The sequence below is a fragment of the Ostrinia nubilalis genome, chromosome 5, assembly GCF_963855985.1.
Source record: "Ostrinia nubilalis chromosome 5, ilOstNubi1.1, whole genome shotgun sequence".
In the NCBI taxonomy this organism is placed as follows: Eukaryota; Metazoa; Arthropoda; class Insecta; order Lepidoptera; family Crambidae; genus Ostrinia; species Ostrinia nubilalis.
Window position 1 is genome coordinate 7,679,978 of NC_087092.1, and position 20,124 is coordinate 7,700,101.

At 33.3% G+C, this 20,124-nt stretch overlaps 3 protein-coding genes and 2 long non-coding RNA genes across 5 annotated transcripts; 4 read left to right on the forward strand and 1 right to left on the reverse strand.

The window, feature by feature from the left end:
• Positions 1 to 200: 200 nt before the first annotated feature.
• On the forward strand, positions 201 to 10,735 carry LOC135071786 (peflin). The gene is made up of 4 exons (XM_063965612.1): positions 201 to 337; positions 9,098 to 9,437; positions 9,645 to 9,788; positions 10,141 to 10,735. Exons 1-4 carry the CDS (start codon positions 326 to 328, stop codon positions 10,356 to 10,358), a joined length of 714 nt encoding a protein of 237 aa, XP_063821682.1. The 5' UTR covers positions 201 to 325; the 3' UTR covers positions 10,359 to 10,735.
• On the forward strand, positions 2,174 to 6,886 carry LOC135071773 (leucine-rich repeats and immunoglobulin-like domains protein 3). The gene has a single exon (XM_063965580.1). It carries the CDS (start codon positions 2,389 to 2,391, stop codon positions 5,071 to 5,073), a length of 2,685 nt encoding a protein of 894 aa, XP_063821650.1. The 5' UTR covers positions 2,174 to 2,388; the 3' UTR covers positions 5,074 to 6,886.
• On the reverse strand, positions 10,725 to 13,342 carry LOC135071782 (DNA primase small subunit). The gene is made up of 7 exons (XM_063965607.1): positions 13,228 to 13,342; positions 12,891 to 13,147; positions 12,633 to 12,802; positions 12,309 to 12,507; positions 11,652 to 11,862; positions 11,070 to 11,409; positions 10,725 to 10,821 (listed from the first exon to the last, which is right to left on the reverse strand). The coding sequence occupies exons 1-7, from the start codon at positions 13,228 to 13,230 to the stop codon at positions 10,802 to 10,804; spliced, it is 1,200 nt and encodes a 399-aa protein (XP_063821677.1). The 5' UTR covers positions 13,231 to 13,342; the 3' UTR covers positions 10,725 to 10,801.
• Positions 13,343 to 13,568: 226 nt separating this feature from the next.
• Positions 13,569 to 14,408, forward strand: LOC135072240 (uncharacterized). Its single transcript, XR_010257377.1, has 3 exons — positions 13,569 to 13,710; positions 13,794 to 13,997; positions 14,266 to 14,408. It is a non-coding gene; the product is annotated as an uncharacterized LOC135072240 (long non-coding RNA).
• A 2,991-nt stretch (positions 14,409 to 17,399) lies between these two features.
• LOC135071793 (uncharacterized) lies at positions 17,400 to 19,834 on the forward strand. Its single transcript, XR_010257323.1, has 3 exons — positions 17,400 to 17,683; positions 18,227 to 18,276; positions 19,745 to 19,834. It is a non-coding gene; the product is annotated as an uncharacterized LOC135071793 (long non-coding RNA).
• Positions 19,835 to 20,124: the final 290 nt, after the last annotated feature.

Here is a 20,124-nt window from a genome sequence, read left to right on the forward strand (position 1 = left end):
GAGTAACGTGCCAAACAAATAAATTGGGGTGAAAAGTGAAGTTGCAAATAAAAAATGTGCCGAAAGATAGCCAATAACCCATCTGTTTTTTATGATTTTAGTCAACAAACGTTAAAATAGAAGGACAATCAAACAACGTCACTCACAGCTGTTTGTCTGTCAGTGTTGTCAAAAATTTTGTCAATAGAATTTGTCTCAACTCTCAAGTCTCAAAAATTTTGGTTCACCTTCCAATAAATTAGAAAATTACTAGCAGTAATAGCAAAGAATTATTTTGATTATCCACTGTGTTCAAGCTATCAACTCATAGAGCCCAATAACAAGAATGGCATACAACGTAAGTAAAAGTACTTTAATTAATAAAATTATAATATAGATCACTTTAAACTTGTAGGTACTTATTGAAAGTTTTTAATTTCTTAATTCTAATAAAACTGCACTGTTGTTTAATATTGGTGTGTAGGTTCTAGAAAGAAAATTACCTTCTCCTACATACAACTAACGGAGGTGTCTGAGGTAAGAGAGATAAATTATATTTTGATTGGAAAGAATACAATGTAAAAGAGATTTTACTCCTTTCTTATTTGTTTTATGACCCTTTCATTTGCCTTGAGTCCTTGGGGAGGGCACCAGGTTGTTAATAATGTTAATAATTAAAATGTTAATGATGATTGAATTGCTCACTCTGTATTGTTTACTTAGTATTGGGCACAATTTGTTATTATTTTTCTATGAATGTTAATTCTCAATTTCATTCATGAAACCAAATTAAAGTCACTGTGTGGTCCGGTGATCCCTCATCGGAACATGTTTTTTTTTTCTTAAAGGTAGACTCTTTGCTGATCAACCAGACAAAGGTCCACTTGATATTTATTAGTTAATCTGTTATATAGCCCGACCAGGAACATAAAAACCCTCGCCATGTTGCGGAAAACTAATGGTACTAATTTCTTTTAATGGCAACAGTAACTGAAAACTTCATTGACATGTCACCTTGCATGTCAGTCTATTGCTGTCAAAGTGTAAACAAACTTTATTTTAAATGTACGCAACTGATTTTGTGAATTAAATTGTTAAAATCTTTTTATAGTCGTGAAAGAAAAGTGGTTCACAATGTGTTAAAGTATTTGTCGAAGAGAAATACTAAGGGTTCGGACAATATTTTCATTGAATAATGTTTCCGACAAAGGTTGTCAAATTGACTGACTTGTTTATCGTATAGTACAGTCCACTATGAAAATTAGCTGTGGTTTGTTTCAACTATCTATTTTAAAATTTTTTGTCACTTTCTAAGCGTTGAATTTTATGGAATTGGGAAAGAAGTACCGAGTTTGAAGTGTTCATGAGCAGACATTGCAGTTGAATATTCAAGTTCTGAATTTGATTATTGATGAATAATAAAATAAATCCTACTAGCTCGATTGATGGTTTCATTTAATTTATTTAAACCAGGTTACCTATAATAATATTTTTTCGTTAATTTATGAAAATATCAAATTAACCCGTAATCCTGAATCCTGATACATAAAGTTAGCCTATTAATTTAACACAGGTACGACTGTACTCAGTGTTGCACTATCAAATGCAATTGACGCGCCTCTATGCCAGGGTTTTTATGTTCCTGGTCAGGCTATACTATGGTTAAAATATATGAATAATAATGGGTACATACTACACTAATTACCAATCATTATTTTTCTAGTATAGAATCCTCTATGTGTTGTCCATATGGCCCTTATCCTTAATACTAGAGCTTGTTGGATTTGCGTCTTCATTTGGTCAGCAAAATGCGCGAGTTCTGTGACCTGTCTCACACTTGTAACACAATGTGTTGCGACGCGACCAATAAATACCAGATTTTTTTAAACAATACAAGTAAAAATGGTTAGTAAATATGGTCATGACCAAAGTGAAACACTTTTCCATCACTCAAAGCCAAGTTTATGGCATTATGATCATAGCCCCAGCCTTTCTTTGAGGCTTTTGCTACGAACAAATATTTGACCGAAACCGAAATTACTAATTTTTTTTTTTCCTTTTTTTTATAATTAACTGTTTTTTTTAATAATGTTGAATCGAATAAAATCGATTCGTTTTATTCCACATACTACCGGTATTTACCGGTTGCTTCGAAATGTGGGATTACATCACTACGCCTTTATAAAAGAAAATGGCGACCGAAGCTATCGCCGTAAATATGTTTAGTTGTTTTTCGAAATTGTGTTTACTGGCACCCATAAAATGCAATTTTTCTATAACGTGCGAATAAGTGAAGTGAAATATTGTGAGAACTATACAAGAGTGTTATGTTTACATTTGAAATTATGTAAGAACAAAGACTCAAATCTTCGTTCCCTTCGTGGATGATTTTGGCACCTGCACAAATGAATGAAAATGGGAGACTCCTATTTGTTGTTGTTTATAACAATTTTACTCCTAATACGAGCTTCAGTAGAAAATGAGAGCAATGATTGTCCACTAAAATGTGATTGTTTGAAGCAATATGTGGATTGTTCACGCAAGAATCTCGTATCTGTGCCAAAAATTCCTCAGTGGGTGGAACAATTGGATCTCAGTTACAATCGATTGAGTGGAAATGTAACTGGAAGTTTGGATAATTTAATGAGCTTGAAAGTACTGAAATTAGACAAGAACTTGCTTCACCATATTCCAGATATTTTGAAACATGAAGAAATTCAAGAAGTTAGTCTAAACCGAAATATGATTGGTTCCATAGATGCAGGACATTTTCCTGCTAATAGTTCCATCAGGATACTGAATTTGAATAGTAATAATATTAAATTGATTGAAGAAGGAGCTTTAAACAATCTAACTAACATGATGATATTAAAATTAAACAGAAATGAAATCACATCACTTCCAAATGATTTATTTAAATATCAGTCCAACCTAAGGACTTTGGAACTCAATCATAATAAACTACATGTAATCAATGGGCTGCTTTTTCAAGGATTATCCAATTTGACCGTTTTAAAACTAAAATATAACAATATTGACAATATAATGGATGGTGCCTTTTTTGGATTCAGATCCGTGAATTTATTACAATTAGATCATAATAAAATAAGGAGTATATCTAAGGGCTGGATGTATGGACTTGAGTCATTAGCTACATTATCTATGTCCAATAATTTGATAAGAGAAGTAGACCCTGGAAGCTGGGAACTATGTGCAAATTTGAAAATGCTGGACTTGTCCAATAACTACTTAGTTGAAATAGAAGGCCGAACATTTCAACATTTGAAAAACTTGGAAACTCTCAACCTGAGCTATAACAATATATCTTCCATCTCACAAGAAGCTTTTAGTCACATGATCAAACTAAGAACTCTGCACTTGAATAATAATAAAATCTCTTGGACAGTTGAAGATATGTCAGGACCTTTCTCTAAATTACAGAATTTAGTGACTTTTAGTCTGGCTGCTAATCACATTAAATCAATAAATTCTAGAGCCTTTGAAGGATTATCTAATCTTGGAGAACTGGATTTAACTGGTAACAACATAACTTCAATCCAGCAACATGCATTTGATTCAATGATGAAACTAAAGAAATTGCATTTGAACTCTTCTTCATTGCTCTGTGATTGTAATATTTTGTGGATTGTTAAATGGATGAGAGAAAAAGTAGATCAGAAATACATAACTGCTACCTGTGCTTATCCAGCTGAGGTCAGTGGTCAGACTATATCTAAACTAAAAGAAGAAAATTGTGGAGATTCACCCAAACCTAAAGTTGTAGAACATCCTAAAGCTCATCTCGCTATAAAAGGAAGACCAGCCAACCTGGTATGCTCAGCTACTTCCAGCCCATTCAGTAATATGACATTTTTGTGGAGAAAAAATAATGAAAACTTAAGTAATCCCACTGTATATGAAAATATTACTTTATCAGTCACTGGCAAATCAAGAGCAACATCTGTTTTGGTAATACCAAATGTGACTCACGCTGATTCTGGTAAATACCAATGCATTGTCAGTAATAACTTTGGCACTACATATTCTTCCAAAGCTAAAATCAACATTGTTACATTTCCGAAGTTCATAAAAACACCAACAAATGTAACTGTTAAGACAGGAGAAACAGTAACACTGAACTGTGCTGCTACTGGTGACCCACCTCCAGAAATCTCTTGGAAAAAAGATGGTGGTAATGATTTTCCTGCAGCTAGAGAAAGGCGAATGAATGTCATGCCCACCGACCATCTATTCTTCATTGTAAATGCAAAAACAACTGATATGGGTATATACAGCTGTGCAGCCAAGAATCCTGCTGGAACTATTATAGCCAATGCAACATTATCAGTCTTGCAAGAACCATCTTTTGTAAGAGTTATGGAGAACAAAGAAGTGACCAGTGGAGACTCAGTGGTGTTACAATGTATGATATCAGGGTCACCAAAACCAGTGATAAAATGGCTAAAAGATGGTACACCAATTGTTCACACTGAAAGACATTACTTGACAGCTGAGGACCAACTGTTGATAATCATTGGTGCTGAATCTGGAGATGCAGGAAGATATGAATGTGAGATTACTAATGAACTGGGAACTAAAAAAGATATGACTGAGTTAAGGGTGTTACCACCAGTAGCCATTATGGTGAACGAGGAAGATATGACAGGGATAATTATAATAACAGTAGTGTGCTGTGCTGTTGGAACTTCTATTATATGGGTAGTGATAATATACCACACTCGAAGGCGTATGGCTCGAGCTGTTCCTAATTACCCCACCGAAAGTATGAAAATGACACAAATAGTGCATAGTGATAGTGATTCTCCAGCGATATTCCCAGACAATGTGTCAGAACATTCATCTTGTAAAGACAGTGGGACTGGTGATTCAGCCAAACAAACCAGCTTTGATGGTGTGCCTGCTGACAGAAATGACCAAGTTCATTTTGAAACAGCAGTCTGTCACAGTTATTCTCCAGTGCCAGAAGCACATAAACTTCTTCCATCATCATTCAAACCATCTATTCAAGTGTGTGTAAACACATCTGTAACTCCAGCTACTTACAGTTTTTCTAGTCACAGTGATAACATTTAGTTTATAAATATATTTTTTCTTTAAGTAGGTACTAGTTGTTTAGTAATTGAACATTGCATTTTCACTATTTACTTTTGAAGAAATGATCAAAAATACCAATATTTATACACACTTGAGTAGATGATATTTATGGAATGAGAAGTGGAGATATTTGATTGTTTTATTTAATTATCTAAACTGACAAACCTTTACAGTCAAATATCGATCTTATATTTATTTGTAAAACAAGAACACCTTGTGTATTATAATGTTTTGAGAGTTCTGTAAGTTTTAGGATTAACCAAGGAGTTAAAATTATAACTAAAATAGTTGTGTTAACTTATCCTACTTGTATGTATTTGTGTATGTGTACTTTACCTAGATATAATATGTATCCTGTACTTAGTGAAAAAGCATTGTTAATGGCCACAGTTAATGAGACATTGTAGTCACTTGTTTTTACACAGGCCTAATTTTATAGTGATTCAATTTTATTGTGATCTACGTATGAAATACCCATATTTACTAGTAGTAGTAGGTTAGATGGATTATTTTAGGTACAAATGTATTGGTCATGCTTAAATTGTTGTCAGGTGTCATATAGCTTTGCTCAGCTTGGGACCATACAGCATTGTGTATGATGTCTGAGAATATTATTATTAATGTATCTACAATTAAATCAACACCCCTTGTGCTCTAGGTAGGTATAATTACAATACTCTAGGGCACCATGATAAGGCTGACTGTAGTATACACAACACATACACTCAAAATCAAGTGACTGTACTGTCTCCTATGTGTGTAGCTCCTTTTTTGCTTAGTCTAGTACAAAATGTAACAAACTTGCCAGTATTGGTTTTTATGTAAAAGACTGAATGTCATTTAAGTAATTGTTGTTTTCTAATATTATAGCAGCAACACCTATGTAATAGGAAATAAATAAAAATGTACATAGGTATACATGTAGGGTTTTAGGTTATTTCCATTAAACTCATTATTCTGAGAATGTTATTGACAATGTTATATTTCAATATTATTATTTTCATAAATAATATCCCATGATATAATGTGTTATTGTGTCATAAAATCTAAGCCATCTTAGGCTGACGAAAAGTAAGAAATCTTTATAAAATGCATTTAAAATAGTCAAAAAAATATGAGTTTACTAATATTATTGTACCTAATTGAAATTATTTTAAAGCTTAAACTATTATGATCAAAAACCATGCCTCAAACCTATTAATATAAAAAAACAGTTGTCTGGATTAACCTTTATATTACAGTCAACAGCACATCAAGCAAGACTCACATTTTTGTTGAAAAATAACACCTATTGTCTTTACATACAGCGTTTAATTTGATGTGCCGACGTCTGTAATATGAGCGCACTGATTGTTTCCAATCAGAATTAATTTTAATGACTGTATAATTGATTCGGGCAGCTATAACATGAAATACAATAATATTATGTAAAAAGTAACCAACCAGAAAATCGCTTAATATGATTTAACGCGAGTCGCACTTGATCGGTTTTAGGGCACTAATTGGAAAATATTGTAAAGCATTCTTATTATTATCGACCTTCTGCTGAGTATTATTATATATTATTAACGATTAACTTTAAATAATATTAAACCCTTTCCATTGTTTTGATGAAGATTATTATAATTACCTACTGACATTTAAAAATTAAAAAATCACGTGTCTTGTAATGTAAATAGCCATAACATAATTCAACTGCCCCTTAGTAGATATTTTGCATTTCAATTTTCAGTACAACATTCATTACCAAATTATGTTGTTTATCTACTACTGAAAAGAAAAAGTTTCTGGACTTGCCGACTTATTATTTATATTGTAATTTAGTAAGTTAATAATTTCCTCAAATTAACATTAAGCGACTATTAAAACTAGGTCAGACATGAATTTAATTATGCATAGTAGGTATGATGGTGTATGACAGTAGATAATGTAAGAATAATAGTTAGTTTACCTACTTGTAAACCGACTAGAATTGGGTAAACATGAAACAAGTAATTTTCTATTTAATATATTCATTGCTCAATATCTGACGTTAAAATTGACGGTTTTCCACAATATCCTTGTCGAATCTTGTACCCAGATAAACGGATGGAAACTTGAGAGGAGCATGCTTATTTTGAAAGATATTTGCATGTAACTGCAACTTACTACCTCATCCATCTTACCCTCCCTGTCTAAGCACTTAATATTCCTGCCAGGCTCCCCCTACCGGAAACATCAAATCATACAAAATTGTACCTTATATGCAATGTGCTTCGTTCTATAACTGGGTGATGGACGAATCAAGATTCAGTTTGGTATGGCCTAAATTGATTTTTCCTCAGTGACGCGTCAATTGAGTTCACTGCTGCCAGGCGATGATTACAATCATCAGCTGGAAACGTTTTTTATTTTTCAATATAAATTTATCTATAATTACCCAATTCTAGCTGTCCTTTAACTTATGTATACAGAAAGATTTATTGTTAGAATAACGATGTTGCAGCTATCATTACTGTTACCTGTATATTATTTACTGTATGAATAGATTTTATGTTTTCGATTTACACGCTGTAATTATAATTAGTTCAATTTTGAAATATCAGCTGGTAGTGCAACTAAAATTATTACAGCTTTAAAATTACTTTTGCGCTGTTGAGAAATTATTTTATTACCACCACACAATGCCACCACATGTTTAAAATCCTCGGTAATGATTTACGGGATAGGAAAAAATGTGTGCAAAAACAAAGATTACCTATGATAGGAACATGTTATGTTGAGAATAAAGAATAAGAAATGCAGATACATTTTTCAGTTCACTTGTCTTTTTTAAATGCTGTATTTAAAAAAATCATTGTAATAGTAAAACGCATTATGTAGGTAACTAGTAACTACCTAAGATGTATGTTGAAAATTCATTTTATGCAATGTATGATTTGTTGCCTGCTCTATTGCCGACCTACCTATTGTAATTATTCAAATAATTATTGTTTAATATGTGGTGTTTTCTCTCATATTCTTTATGATAATGGTAGCTACTATTGAACTTTGAATGAATGGAGTGAGATTAGATTTTAATGGGCACAAAAGAGAAATGATAATAATTAGGTACCTATGTATTTAATAACTTACAGACTACTTGTTAGTGCCCACCAATTTTACCTGCGTTTTATTACTTTTATTATCTGACCTTATCAAACTTTTCTTTCAAAACCAAGATTTTATTCTTTTGTTTGCATCCAAAGAAAATGTGAATAAGTTGCTTAATTGGCATGTTCATTTGTTAATAGCTGTCAATTATATTTTGGTTTGTTTAAAAGAAAAAGAATTATGTAAATAGTGCTATGATACTAACGCCAGTTTTTAAAGATATATTTAAAATAATCCGACGTGTCTTGTAATTTTAAAATACTTACAATAAGTAGTAAGCATTTTTGCGAGAATATTGATACTAAAACTTGCGATTTTATATTGTTTATAAACATGAAAGTGTATGTAAATATTTTATTGATAAGATAATTAATTTATACTTCATAGAATAAACTTGTCTATAAAAGTATTGTTTATTATTTATTCAATTCTAATATTCTTAATAATTTTAAAAATATCCCTTTTGATCCAATGGTCTCTATTACTATAGGTACTTACTGTATTTATTTGTGCGATTTGTGCACACCAGTTGGTGTCACAACTTTAATGGGTATCTCTAGTGGCGCCAACTAGTGAGCGCAATGTGTAAGGTGCCTTGCCCTAACTTTGAAATCATATTACAGTTGATTTTTAATTTTGAATATTGTGGTGGTACATAATTGGATTGTAGCGAAAGGTGTATGCTATGTGTCTAATTCGTTAAGGCATATTATAGGCTACCTGCTTGAAGGCCCAATGTTTTCGACGCAATAGAAAACGAAAAACCTTAGTCCAACTATGAAACAGATACAGAGCTATACTTACCTACAGTTTGGTTTAACTAAACCATTCTCGAGCAAGGTACTAATTTAGTTTTTTTTTTTAATTTCAGCCAGGTCAAACGGGTTACGGACAACCGGGCCAACCTGGCTATGGACAACAGGGTTACGGGCAACCCGGACAACAGGGTTACGGGCAACCCGGACAACAGGGTTACGGGCAGCCTGGACAACTGGGTTACGGAGGACAACCACAAGGCGGTGGACTCGAAATGGGCCACGGTCCATATCCATCAATTGGGGCGGGAGGAACCATCTCCCCACAAGTACAACAATGGTTCCAAGCTGTAGATAAAGACCGATCTGGATTTATCACGGCTCCCGAACTAAAAGCTGCGCTTGTAAATGCACAAGGCCAGACATTTTCAGAAACGGCGTGCAACTTGATGATTGGTAAGGACATTACAGGCTGCAACATATCGAAAGAATGGCATTAGCGCAAAATTTAATATTTTGATCAACCACAACATTTAATTATTCTTGAATTTGATTGAGCGTTAGAATAAAGACAAATACCTAACCTACCGTTTCGTGGAACATTTATGTAATTCTATCACCTACTAGGTACCTACTTACTTGTCTTATTGTTTTATTTCACAGGAATGTTCGATAAGGATCGTTCCGGCCATATCAACGTTGAAGAGTTTGACAAGTTGTACACCTACATCAACCAGTGGCTGGCGGTTTTCAAAACATATGACACTGATCAATCTGGACAAATCGATGAACAAGAACTCTCTAAGGGTAGGTTTTAAAGACGTTTATAAGAATGCAAAGTAAAAGTTAAATTGTGTACTAAATGCGCTAATACACTTATTTTTATAAATAAGCCCATTGCTCAAGTAACTAAGATACCCTTTCAAAATCAGTAATTATCTTGCCATGCATTTAGTTATTCGTGTCCTACTGAGCGAGTGTCCATTCTCTTTTTACATTTAATCCATGAAGTAAAGTAGTATCAAATAACTTCGGTAGTCATCACATACTTAAGTACCTATATTAAAAGTGAATCTATCTACGGTAAAGAAAGCATTCTGTGTCTACGACACTGGCGTGTCTAGTAATTATTAACTACCTACTTTTTTCCTTGTTTCAGCTTTGACCCAAATGGGTTTTCGGTTCACACCAGAATTTATCGGGTTTTTATCTAAGAGATCTAAAGAAGGAAAGATATCAGTGGACCATTTCATAGTGTTATGTGTGCAAATACAACGTTTCACTGAAGCATTTAGAGTGCGCGATACCCAAAAAAACGGAACCGTGACTATTGGCTTCGAAGATTTTTTAAACGTAGCTCTAAGTTGCTCTATCTGAAAGAAAATATAATTAAATATATAAGATGGAGTCACATTCCTGCAATGCTTTTATGACACTAATGCATAAATAAATAAATAAATGCAATATAATGCCCATTTTTTGTGGAGAAATCTCAGCCATGTCCAACACCCACTGATGATCTTCAAATGTATCACAAAATACCTACAAAGAGGTAAGGCCTACAAGTTTCATGAGTACCTGTTAATATAATTCAGTTCTATCATTTGCCTATTTATTGTTACCATTCTGTGTTGATTAGGTACACAGGCTAATCTAAGCCAAGTTATTCAGACAGGTGTTGTGTAATTTTATAAGTAAACAACACTATTTTTTATACAATCATAATAGATAAATAAAATATGCTTATTAAAATATTTTATGTGGTTTTATTTATATAGTTATTACAAATATCGCCAACATATTAGTATTTTATGAATTAATCAAAAATCCAGCGAAATATCTGCAACAAATAATAAAAGTAATTATGTTTATGTATGTAATGTGCTCTCTAGTGCCATATAAATTCGTATAAGGCGAACTTAATACCATAGGGCATTATCTGCCAGATAACCTTTGGGCTAAAAATAATAATTTATTTGACAGTGCTTTAAAAACAATAGAACATAAAACTACCTATTATACATAAATGTTTTTTTTTGCTGTTTAAAAAGTAAATACAATACAATATTGATAAAAAGCATTGCTTACTTGCATCAATTTTCCTTCTCATAGCTTCAGATTTCTCAAGGGAAAACACAACTTCCTGGAAATTCTTTACTGAGGCTTTCATATTATTTTGATGTGTAGCACTTTCTTTAGTACTATCATCTAGCAGTGAATGAATAGTTGGTACTTCATCCAAATTCATTTTTCTTGCATTGTTAGGTTTGAAGACTATTGAAACTTTTCCAGTTTTAGGATGTATACTGAAGGGTGATTTCAGTAAATGGTTAAAGCCTTTTGTTACATTTACATCCAATCTAGGATAACAGTACTGGATTTTAATTTCTTCAACCAAATATTTCAATTTCCTCATTGCAAAGCCATTCTGAAAATAAAATAAAAATATTAATGGAGAGGGTCTTTTTCATATTGGTCAGCTCTGTTTTTGCAAAGTTAAAGGCTGATCCCATGCCATGCCTCTTCATACTATTGTCATAATTCTATATTTCTTACAATATCAATAATCCTATGTGACTTTTTATATTAATTCCAACATTGACATAACCAAAAATTCCAAAAAACTTATACAATCTTGAAATTTAATAAACTTAAGTGTTTGTGTAGTACCTCTCTGCAGTATCCTTCATAAATACTGACAAAATGATTCCATCTTTCTAAAGATGAGTTTGGTAGTTTTTCCAGTTTCTTTTCTACTTGTGTCCTTAAAGACTCATCTGGAATTAATTTTAGTAGACCTTTCAAACCACCTGGAGTTGCAAAAAATTCTTGATCTTGAAGGATTTCTTCAAAGTATTTGTTTATGATAGTCAGAGCTCGCCTAAAAGAAATAAATACAAAATCAATAAATTAAATATAACTACAGTAGAATCTCGATTATTCGGACTCCGATTATCTGGATATCCGATTATCCGTCCGGATAATGAAGAATGAGTCCTCATTCTTCACTGTTTCTAATTACAGATTTAGGGTCTGGACCCATAAAAACGGAAGGCGCCGCCACCGTAATACGGGACTGACTTCGTCTTAGTTCATTGTTAAAAGAAATGGATCCATCCAATGGTCTAAAATTTAGATTTTTAGAGTATAAATGATGTATTGAAAACCCTTTCTATTGTAAAAAGTTAATTATTGTTTGATTTTACTTTGAAATCGATTATCCGGAACACCCCTGGTTTTAATTGATCCGGATAATCGGGATTCTACTATAGCTGTCTAATTATTATTTTAAATATTATACTCATATCAGAAAACTTCAAATATTACCTAATGCTAGAATGTAAATTATCAGATCCTAAATTAACTTTCTTGCTTTGATTTTCACCACCCATTATCAAGCAAAGATAGTCTGCAACGGCTCCTCTGCCTGGACTGTCCAGGGTCCGAGCCTCATGGTCAGACACCCAACAATGGATACCTCGTCTGCCTGAGAATACCCATAGGATTGATTGAAAGCCGAAGTCATCTACAACATAAGAACCATCACATAAATAAGATACATTACAGAAACGCTTTAAAAGTACAAAAAATAGCTGAGTGTAAGAATGAATTCAGATATGAATCATATCAAACTTTAGACTATACACTTACCTCTCAAGGCTTTGTCTAAAATTTCACAGGCAACAACCATAAACTTCCAACACTTTTCACATACTCTGGCTTCCTGACAACACGTTCTGACTTCATCATAATCCGTAAGATCTATATCAAATACAAGTTCTCTTGCCAAAACAACAGAGTCATGTCTTGCAATAGATGGCCTGAAATCATGGTACAAAATGCAAGTGTTTTTGAAAAAAATGTTTAGGTTATTTTGCATTAAAGAATAGCAATTAATAAGTTACCCACTTTGTATTGTAAACAGCACCTATATCTAATTTATATGGACATTTTTTCTGAAATAAGGTCTGCAGTTCTTTCTGGTTACTGATTGATAAGTAGCGCAAATAAACGTCGTCTGCTAAAGTAAATGATAGCTCTCTGTTAGAGAGTGGCTGCGGATAGCTTCCGCAAGAAAGCCACCTACAAAACACGTTTTGAGGAAAGAATTTAGTGTAATATATGGGTAGCATATCAGATAACAAGTTTTCGTCGTACTGGCCCACCTGCAATAAAGGTAACCAATATTAATTAACATAAAACAGAAGTTTAAAATAAGTAAATCTGGATATCTAAGCTTACGAACCATTGTTAAAAGGTAAACAAATGAGCAAATAATCAATAATAATAAACGAAATGACAAAGTTTCTCAAAATAAAAATAATATTTCGCTTGCTGTTGTTGTATTAAAATTTGGCGCGAATGTGTCAATCAATGTGACAGATAGTTTGACATTTACGTTCAGAAACTTTTTTTTTTTTCAATTTTCTGGCTTATTGGTTAAATTTTAAACGGTGGGCAACTATAATTTACTTTAAACTTGTTTTCACATTCTCAACCTTAGAGAATCTAACTATGTTCTCAACCTCTAATCCATATCTGTGTTCTCAACTTACAACACAACTGACACAAAATGATGTCAAAAAGTTTTGTTTTGATTCTACCTTCTTAATTAAATGTTAAAGACTTTATAGTGCTAAAAGTTTTATTTGTGTTAATAGTTTTGCCTTACAAACAATGGAAGTTAATATAAATAATGCATTTTTTATTGTTGTTAAAATATCTTGGAGTAAGTTTGAAAGATTTCCACTTTAATAAGTCATAAACATTTCATTCATTGATTTCAAAAACATGATTTTATGATATTTTCAGAATATTGTAACAATAGTCTTGAAAATGTTACTATAACATTTTTGAAGACTTTTGAATGGTTAATCATTGCGCTACTAGAAAATCCAGTTTTTACCACGCTGTTTCTGACAACCTGCGCTATTTTCATTCTAATATTAATATCTGCATCGATAATAATTAATACAGCAGTTTCCTGTCTTCTAGCTGTTATCATTGTATGTGAAGGTGTGTATATTTAATGTATATCTAGGATGGTTTTATAGTCACAATTTATCAATGACCTCGAGCAAGTAGTATCTTGTCAAGTGTTATTATTTTATAAAACCGCGCATAACGCATGCACAATCGCATTAAGTTCGCCTTATGTTACCATTTTTGTGGCATTTTATTCATAAAATACTTTTATTAGAGATTAAACTATAACTATACTGTAATAATTACTAATATAATATTTAATAGTCGATTCAATTTATAGTATGATTTTTGTTTACAGGTATTATTGGTTTGGCGTTTATGTTATTATTGGGAATCATCTTGAGTTGTTTTACATTAACTTTGGCAGTTAAACATGGAATGCATATGTGGTTGATTAAATTATTCAAACTCGATACTTAACAAATGCTATAAAAATAAATAATTGAAGCAAAAATTACAAGTTTTATTTCATTATTACTTCGTTCGTTTCAGCCAAATGACGTCTCCCGCTGGACAATGGCCTTCCCCAAAGATTTCCACAATGAACGGTCCTGCGCTGCCCGCATCCCAGAGCCCCGATTACGGTAATTTTTAACGTCAACAATCCAGACACGCTTCTCGATTCTGCGATACGATTGGTCGTTCAACAGCGTACGTCAGCCGTTTTGACCAATCATATCGCAGAATCAGAAACGCGTCTGGATTGTAGACGTTATAAAAGTTACCGTAATCGGGGCTCTGGCTCATTATTACTTAGGTATATACCATTATATTAAAATTAATTCAACTTATATAGCTTGGGTGTTTTTTACTTTTTTGGAGTCCAGTCTCCTTTTTTTCCCTACTCAACATGTCAACATTCAACATTTTTTGTAGGCAATTATTCGCTGGACCTATCGCAGCGCTCATGGTGGTCAAAAGTAGAAATAATGTAAGCTCTGTCATCAGATGTATCTGTCAATGGCAAAGCGATTTTACATAATACATTTTAATATCATTAATTAATCGCATGAAAAGGGTCCTACTGGGAACTTAAATAAAAGAGTGGACTGTATTTCGATAGGGCTGGTTTAATAGCCGTTTACAATTTGGAAATAACTAGACTATACAACGTGGTAGTACAAAAATGAGACAGTAGTTGTTGTGCACAGATGTTTGCCTTATGCATGGACCTATAAAAAAAGGCGGACGGAACTCGCGCTACAACGAAACTGTGACGCAAAATTTTGGCGTTTGTCTATTGTGTGAGTGAATTTAGGGATGCCATGTTAGCCAAAACATTTTACCCATTTATCTTAAGAAAAACATAGATGGGCAGATATGTTACTTAGAAATGTAGACGGAATTATATCGTGCCATTTGAAAAGGATGAAAGATGAATGCGTTGAGGTAGACGCGAAATTTTCAAATTTTCTTACTTTGTTTGCAAGTCAGTGTCAGGTTATATATTGATCAAAATATGATTCACGCAGTTACAAATTATCAATCTTGTGTACTTACGTAATCATAATCTTATGTATCATCAATATTATTATCTCTGATACATTTTAACATACAACCTGACACTGACTTGCAAAAATATAAGAAAATTTGAATTTCGCAGTTCCACCAGGCCTGTTCATCTCCGCGAGTTTACATCGAAAATAAAACACGCACGATGGCCCACCTACAGGATACTATTCGACAAGGCCTCACATACGAGCGAACATTGACTCACGCACGCGTATTCTTGTGTATATTGGAAGAAAATAAAGAAAATGGTGTACTAAATACTGTGCAGTATTTAACTGCCTAAATAATAATAAAAACACAGAATGTACTTTTTAAGTTGCCTCAAGACACTGAGAGGTAAATAAGTAGTTAATATTATTCATGATAATTCATGCTAAATCATGTATTTCCTCCGCCATTTTCCGCAGTTTGGCACCTCACGTCACATCATTTTACCGAAGTCAGCCCTATAGCTTCGGCGCAGTGCCGATCACTGTCGTTTGTCAACAAAATGGTGCTTGACTCTTGAGACAGGCTAAATTACACCATATTGTTAATGACATTGAGCATACATTTTTTAAATACCTTCGCGAAGTAAAACTTCTGTACGTAGTACTTATTATTATTCTGTGGTTCCACGCCCTTGGGAAGGATCAAATCTGCCTACGAAAATATATCCCATTAAAACACAGTTATTATAATAAATTATTTTATTTCTATAGTATGCGTAATAAACACCTAAAAAGTCTTAAAATTATAGATTTCCCACTTTTCGGGTAATTTTCCCACGTAAATAACTGAGAACACTGGCCTTTGACGTATTATTTTGTCGGGTGATTGACGTTTGATTTTAATATTTTAATGTTTATAAAATCGGGGAAATAAGTGATTAGATTATTAGTTTGCCTGTGAAATGTGATTCCTTGATTTTTGTTCGTTTGATCAGAACGGTTTTTACACAATTTCACCACGCAAGACATGTCGTATTTGTGTTTTTTTTTCGACGCGTAAATGTGTCAACTGTGTGAAGTTTGCACTCGAAGTCCCTGTCTCATCTGTGCTCGAAGTGGTGTATCAGGGTATGAATGTGTGCGTGCCGGCCTGTACGTACAGGCAAGCTGGTGTATCCTAATGTCACAGTATTTTGTTGATGAGAATCCGTCCGACTTTTTTTATAGGTCCATGGCCTTATGATGAGAGGGTGAATTATTGAACTCTGCCCTTGTTTTGTTCTTAATTCTTCTACATCTCGGAATTGTCCAGCCAATACCAACAACTTTCCTTTAAATACGGTTTGTGGTTGGAATTTGATATTGTAACACTCACAAACCCGGTCTTAAAAAAAAATCCTCATTTCGATCTGAAAACGATATTTAATTTATTACTAGCGATACAGGAACATTTAAATATATTTACTGTTATATAATGAAACCGTTAAAGTAGCTTTTTATTTTTGTTTCACTGTAAAACTACAACTATAAATGAAGTAAACAAACCCTGACACAATCAAAATTAAACACACTTTTTGGACTTACCTCATTTGATTTGAATGACCAAAATGATTTCAAAACCTTTTTTCCACCCAAATCATGGTTATCACACCAATTTATTAGTCGAAAATTTTGTAATTTTTTCATTTCGATATTTTTTCACAAATATACGACCTAAATGTCTATGTGACAGAGCCCACAAAGTTGTGGACGCTAGTTGGCGCTGTAATCGTGCACAAAGCCAATAATGTTGACATGTTTTTGTTGGTTTTGTACTTGTGTAGGGTAAAACATGGGTAAAACACGCGCTGGAGACCCGGCTTTATTTGAAGTTTTTTTAATAATTTTTGCTTTTAGTTATTTTAATACGGGTACTTTCTGGCAACATTCTTAAAATCTACTACCAACAGAAAGATATCTAATGTCACATGTCATTTTAACTGTCAGATTTCGGAGCAGAATTTTTGATGTCTGGGGTTTTCTGCTGTCATTTCTAAGAAATTTATGCTAAAATTAATTGAGAAACTGAAATTCGCATAGTGTCTAGACATCGATACGTAATGTTTCGATGCAAACGATAATAATACTCGACTATGAGCTGAGTGTTTTACATTTTATTGACTGCGTCCTGAAGGTTCCTCAATACGAAACCCCGTGTCCTGAGAAATAATGGACCCTTTTAAGGTTTTCGATGACAAGGTCACAGTTGTTTCAGCGGTGATGTAAATAATAACCGTAAGTTCTATCTAGGTTTTGATAAATGCATGCTATGCAAATTATTGTTTGCATTTTTTTGAGTATGGGACTATGTCTATTTCATCATGCTGGTTTGCTTTCTATTGCATTTCATTTTGAATTTTAACATTGAATGTACAGTGGGCTTACATGCAGTTTACATATTAAGGAAAAAACATAATAATAATTTATTTATATGACTCATTATTATATTTGGTCTCTATTTAAAAATTAATGAACTCTATTATTAAAATGAATTACGACTAAACTAAGTAATTCTTTCACTGATTATTTAGATTACATAGCTTCAAACTAACCGATAGACCAAAACTATGTTGGTAAAGCCACCACCAAGCAGAGAATGTTCAATGACAAATTCATATGAATGTTCATATTAGTCATTCAAACATTTCTAGATTCTAAAGTGATACACATGTTTTGTAATAATGTTACATTTATCTTTAAAAATTACACATTTGTCAATCACTTTCCATTAACATTATACACTACATTATTGTTTCACAATACAATTATTATTTGCAGGTATTACCAAATACAAGTTTAAGGCGAACAGCATTCGCTGAATCCGAATTGTAAGTACATATTGTTACGTCACTCATTTTAGATTTTTCTAGTTTAAAAGTTGACTTTACCTTTTTTGAAATAATTTAAAATAACCTAATAATGCTGCTATTATTTAAATTATATTGCTTATCAACAAAGAAAAGAGGAGAATAAGAAAAGATAGATATTAGCTAGTTCTTTTTTCAATATTAGGTTTTTGTTTTCTTTAAGTATGCATCCATTTTCCTTTGTTCATCTTATCAGTTAGATTGGATCTTAGTTGGTAGTAATCTCACATGAAAATAAAAAAGGTAAGATTTTTATTACTTGATACATATAAATTACTATTAACTACTATATGTTAGTTTACCAAGGAAACTTAATCAATTGATCATACTGCTCTAAAACTAACTGTCCTTTTTATTGTGAGTGAGTAACAACCATAAGTAATGAAGCAAAATTACTCTTGAATATGTTTGAATTCTGTAATGCTCATAACTATCAATTATACTGTGTACAATAGCATAATCAGATGGTTCTGGGTGCTGTTGTTTTGCCTTAACATAAATAAATTAGTAATATCTATAAATAAAATGGAGACTATTAATCAATCAACCAATAGGCAACTATTCACTGTTTGCCTTGAAAGTTGATTAGTAAATCTCAAGGCTTTTTAAGAGAACTACATATTATGCGTTTTTGCATGGTGTTGATTGTTATATAAAGTAAATATTAAGCAATCAGTGCTATTATTTTGCTGTAGGTATGGTAGTATATATTTAAGAAAGAATGTGTACTTTCCATAACCATTTATAGTGTATGAGCTGTTGAAACTTTATACTGGAGTAGGTCAAGTTTGAGATTGCTTTGTATTTTGTATGTTCAATGTTTGTTTACTGAATGATATTTTGATACTTTGCAAGAAGTGGAATATTGAGTGCTTATGGTGAACTTATGTACCTCTGGCATATATGCTTACTTTCTATAATAAATGTCATCATCAGAAACCGAGTTTACTGATCACATAGTCCTTATTATATTACTCATTTATCTTCTCCATATTTCTTTTATGGAAAAAGTCATAGCCTAGACTGCCTAGAAAAGAAGAGTTGCCAAATGACGCACAGAAAATGTCAGGCAGACCGAGGTGGTCTATGTTTAGCTGTAAACAAAAACAAAATGTATTTTATCGATTCGCCCCGCCAAGCATCAGGGGGTAACAACAGTCGCGCAGATTAGTATTCACTGGTGCATCTGCATGACATGGACGGTCATGATTGGATCCTGGGAGGCACCAGACCATTCTGGGGTACCTTAGCTCCAATGTATACCCAACTTATTATTATGGGAGGGAGGGGAATCATGTCTAATAATGCTACGCCGCCACTGCCCCTATGGTAACACAAAGCAGGAATTTTGGTTTCATAGGGGTCGCTTAAAAATTAGGGATAGATGATGAAAACCGGCATTAGTCCATCTAATGTCTGTTTTGTGCAGGGCACTTCGTCAAGCTGGCGGCCCTACAGGATGCGGCTCGCGCGCCCTCGCTAGCACCGCGCGCAACTCGTCACGTCGCCACACTCACAGGTATGTTTGAAGTCTTACAAATTAATTAATTAGGTCATATTATGTAGGTCATCATGCTTACACTATGTCTTCCGCCATTAGCCCTACGAGCTATGTGCCCCGCCCACTGCCATTTGAGTTTGGAATTTCGGCGGGCTATGTTGGTTACGTTGGTTTTCCTGCGGACCTCCTCATTTCTGATTCAATCAAGCAGGGAAATTCCTAGTATAGCACCGACCGACGATCTGGATGCGGGCAGCGTAGGGCCGGTCGTTGTAGAGATCATTGGGTAGAGGCCTTTGTCCAGCTGT

Bases quoted from the DNA above. Each gene is read 5' to 3' on its own strand.
- LOC135071786 (XM_063965612.1), top strand. The intron at 9,438-9,644 runs GTAAGGACATTA...TTTATTTCACAG, and splicing joins GGCGTGCAACTTGATGATTG to GAATGTTCGATAAGGATCGT. The intron at 9,789-10,140 runs GTAGGTTTTAAA...TCCTTGTTTCAG, and splicing joins TGAACAAGAACTCTCTAAGG to CTTTGACCCAAATGGGTTTT.
- LOC135071773 (XM_063965580.1), top strand. From the start codon at position 2,389: ATGAAAATGGGAGACTCCTATTTGTTGTTGTTTATAACAATTTTACTC.
- LOC135071782 (XM_063965607.1), bottom strand. The intron at 11,410-11,651 runs GTACTACACAAA...TTTTATTTTCAG, and splicing joins ATGAAGGATACTGCAGAGAG to AATGGCTTTGCAATGAGGAA. The intron at 10,822-11,069 runs GTAAGCAATGCT...TATTTGTTGCAG, and splicing joins GAGAAGGAAAATTGATGCAA to ATATTTCGCTGGATTTTTGA.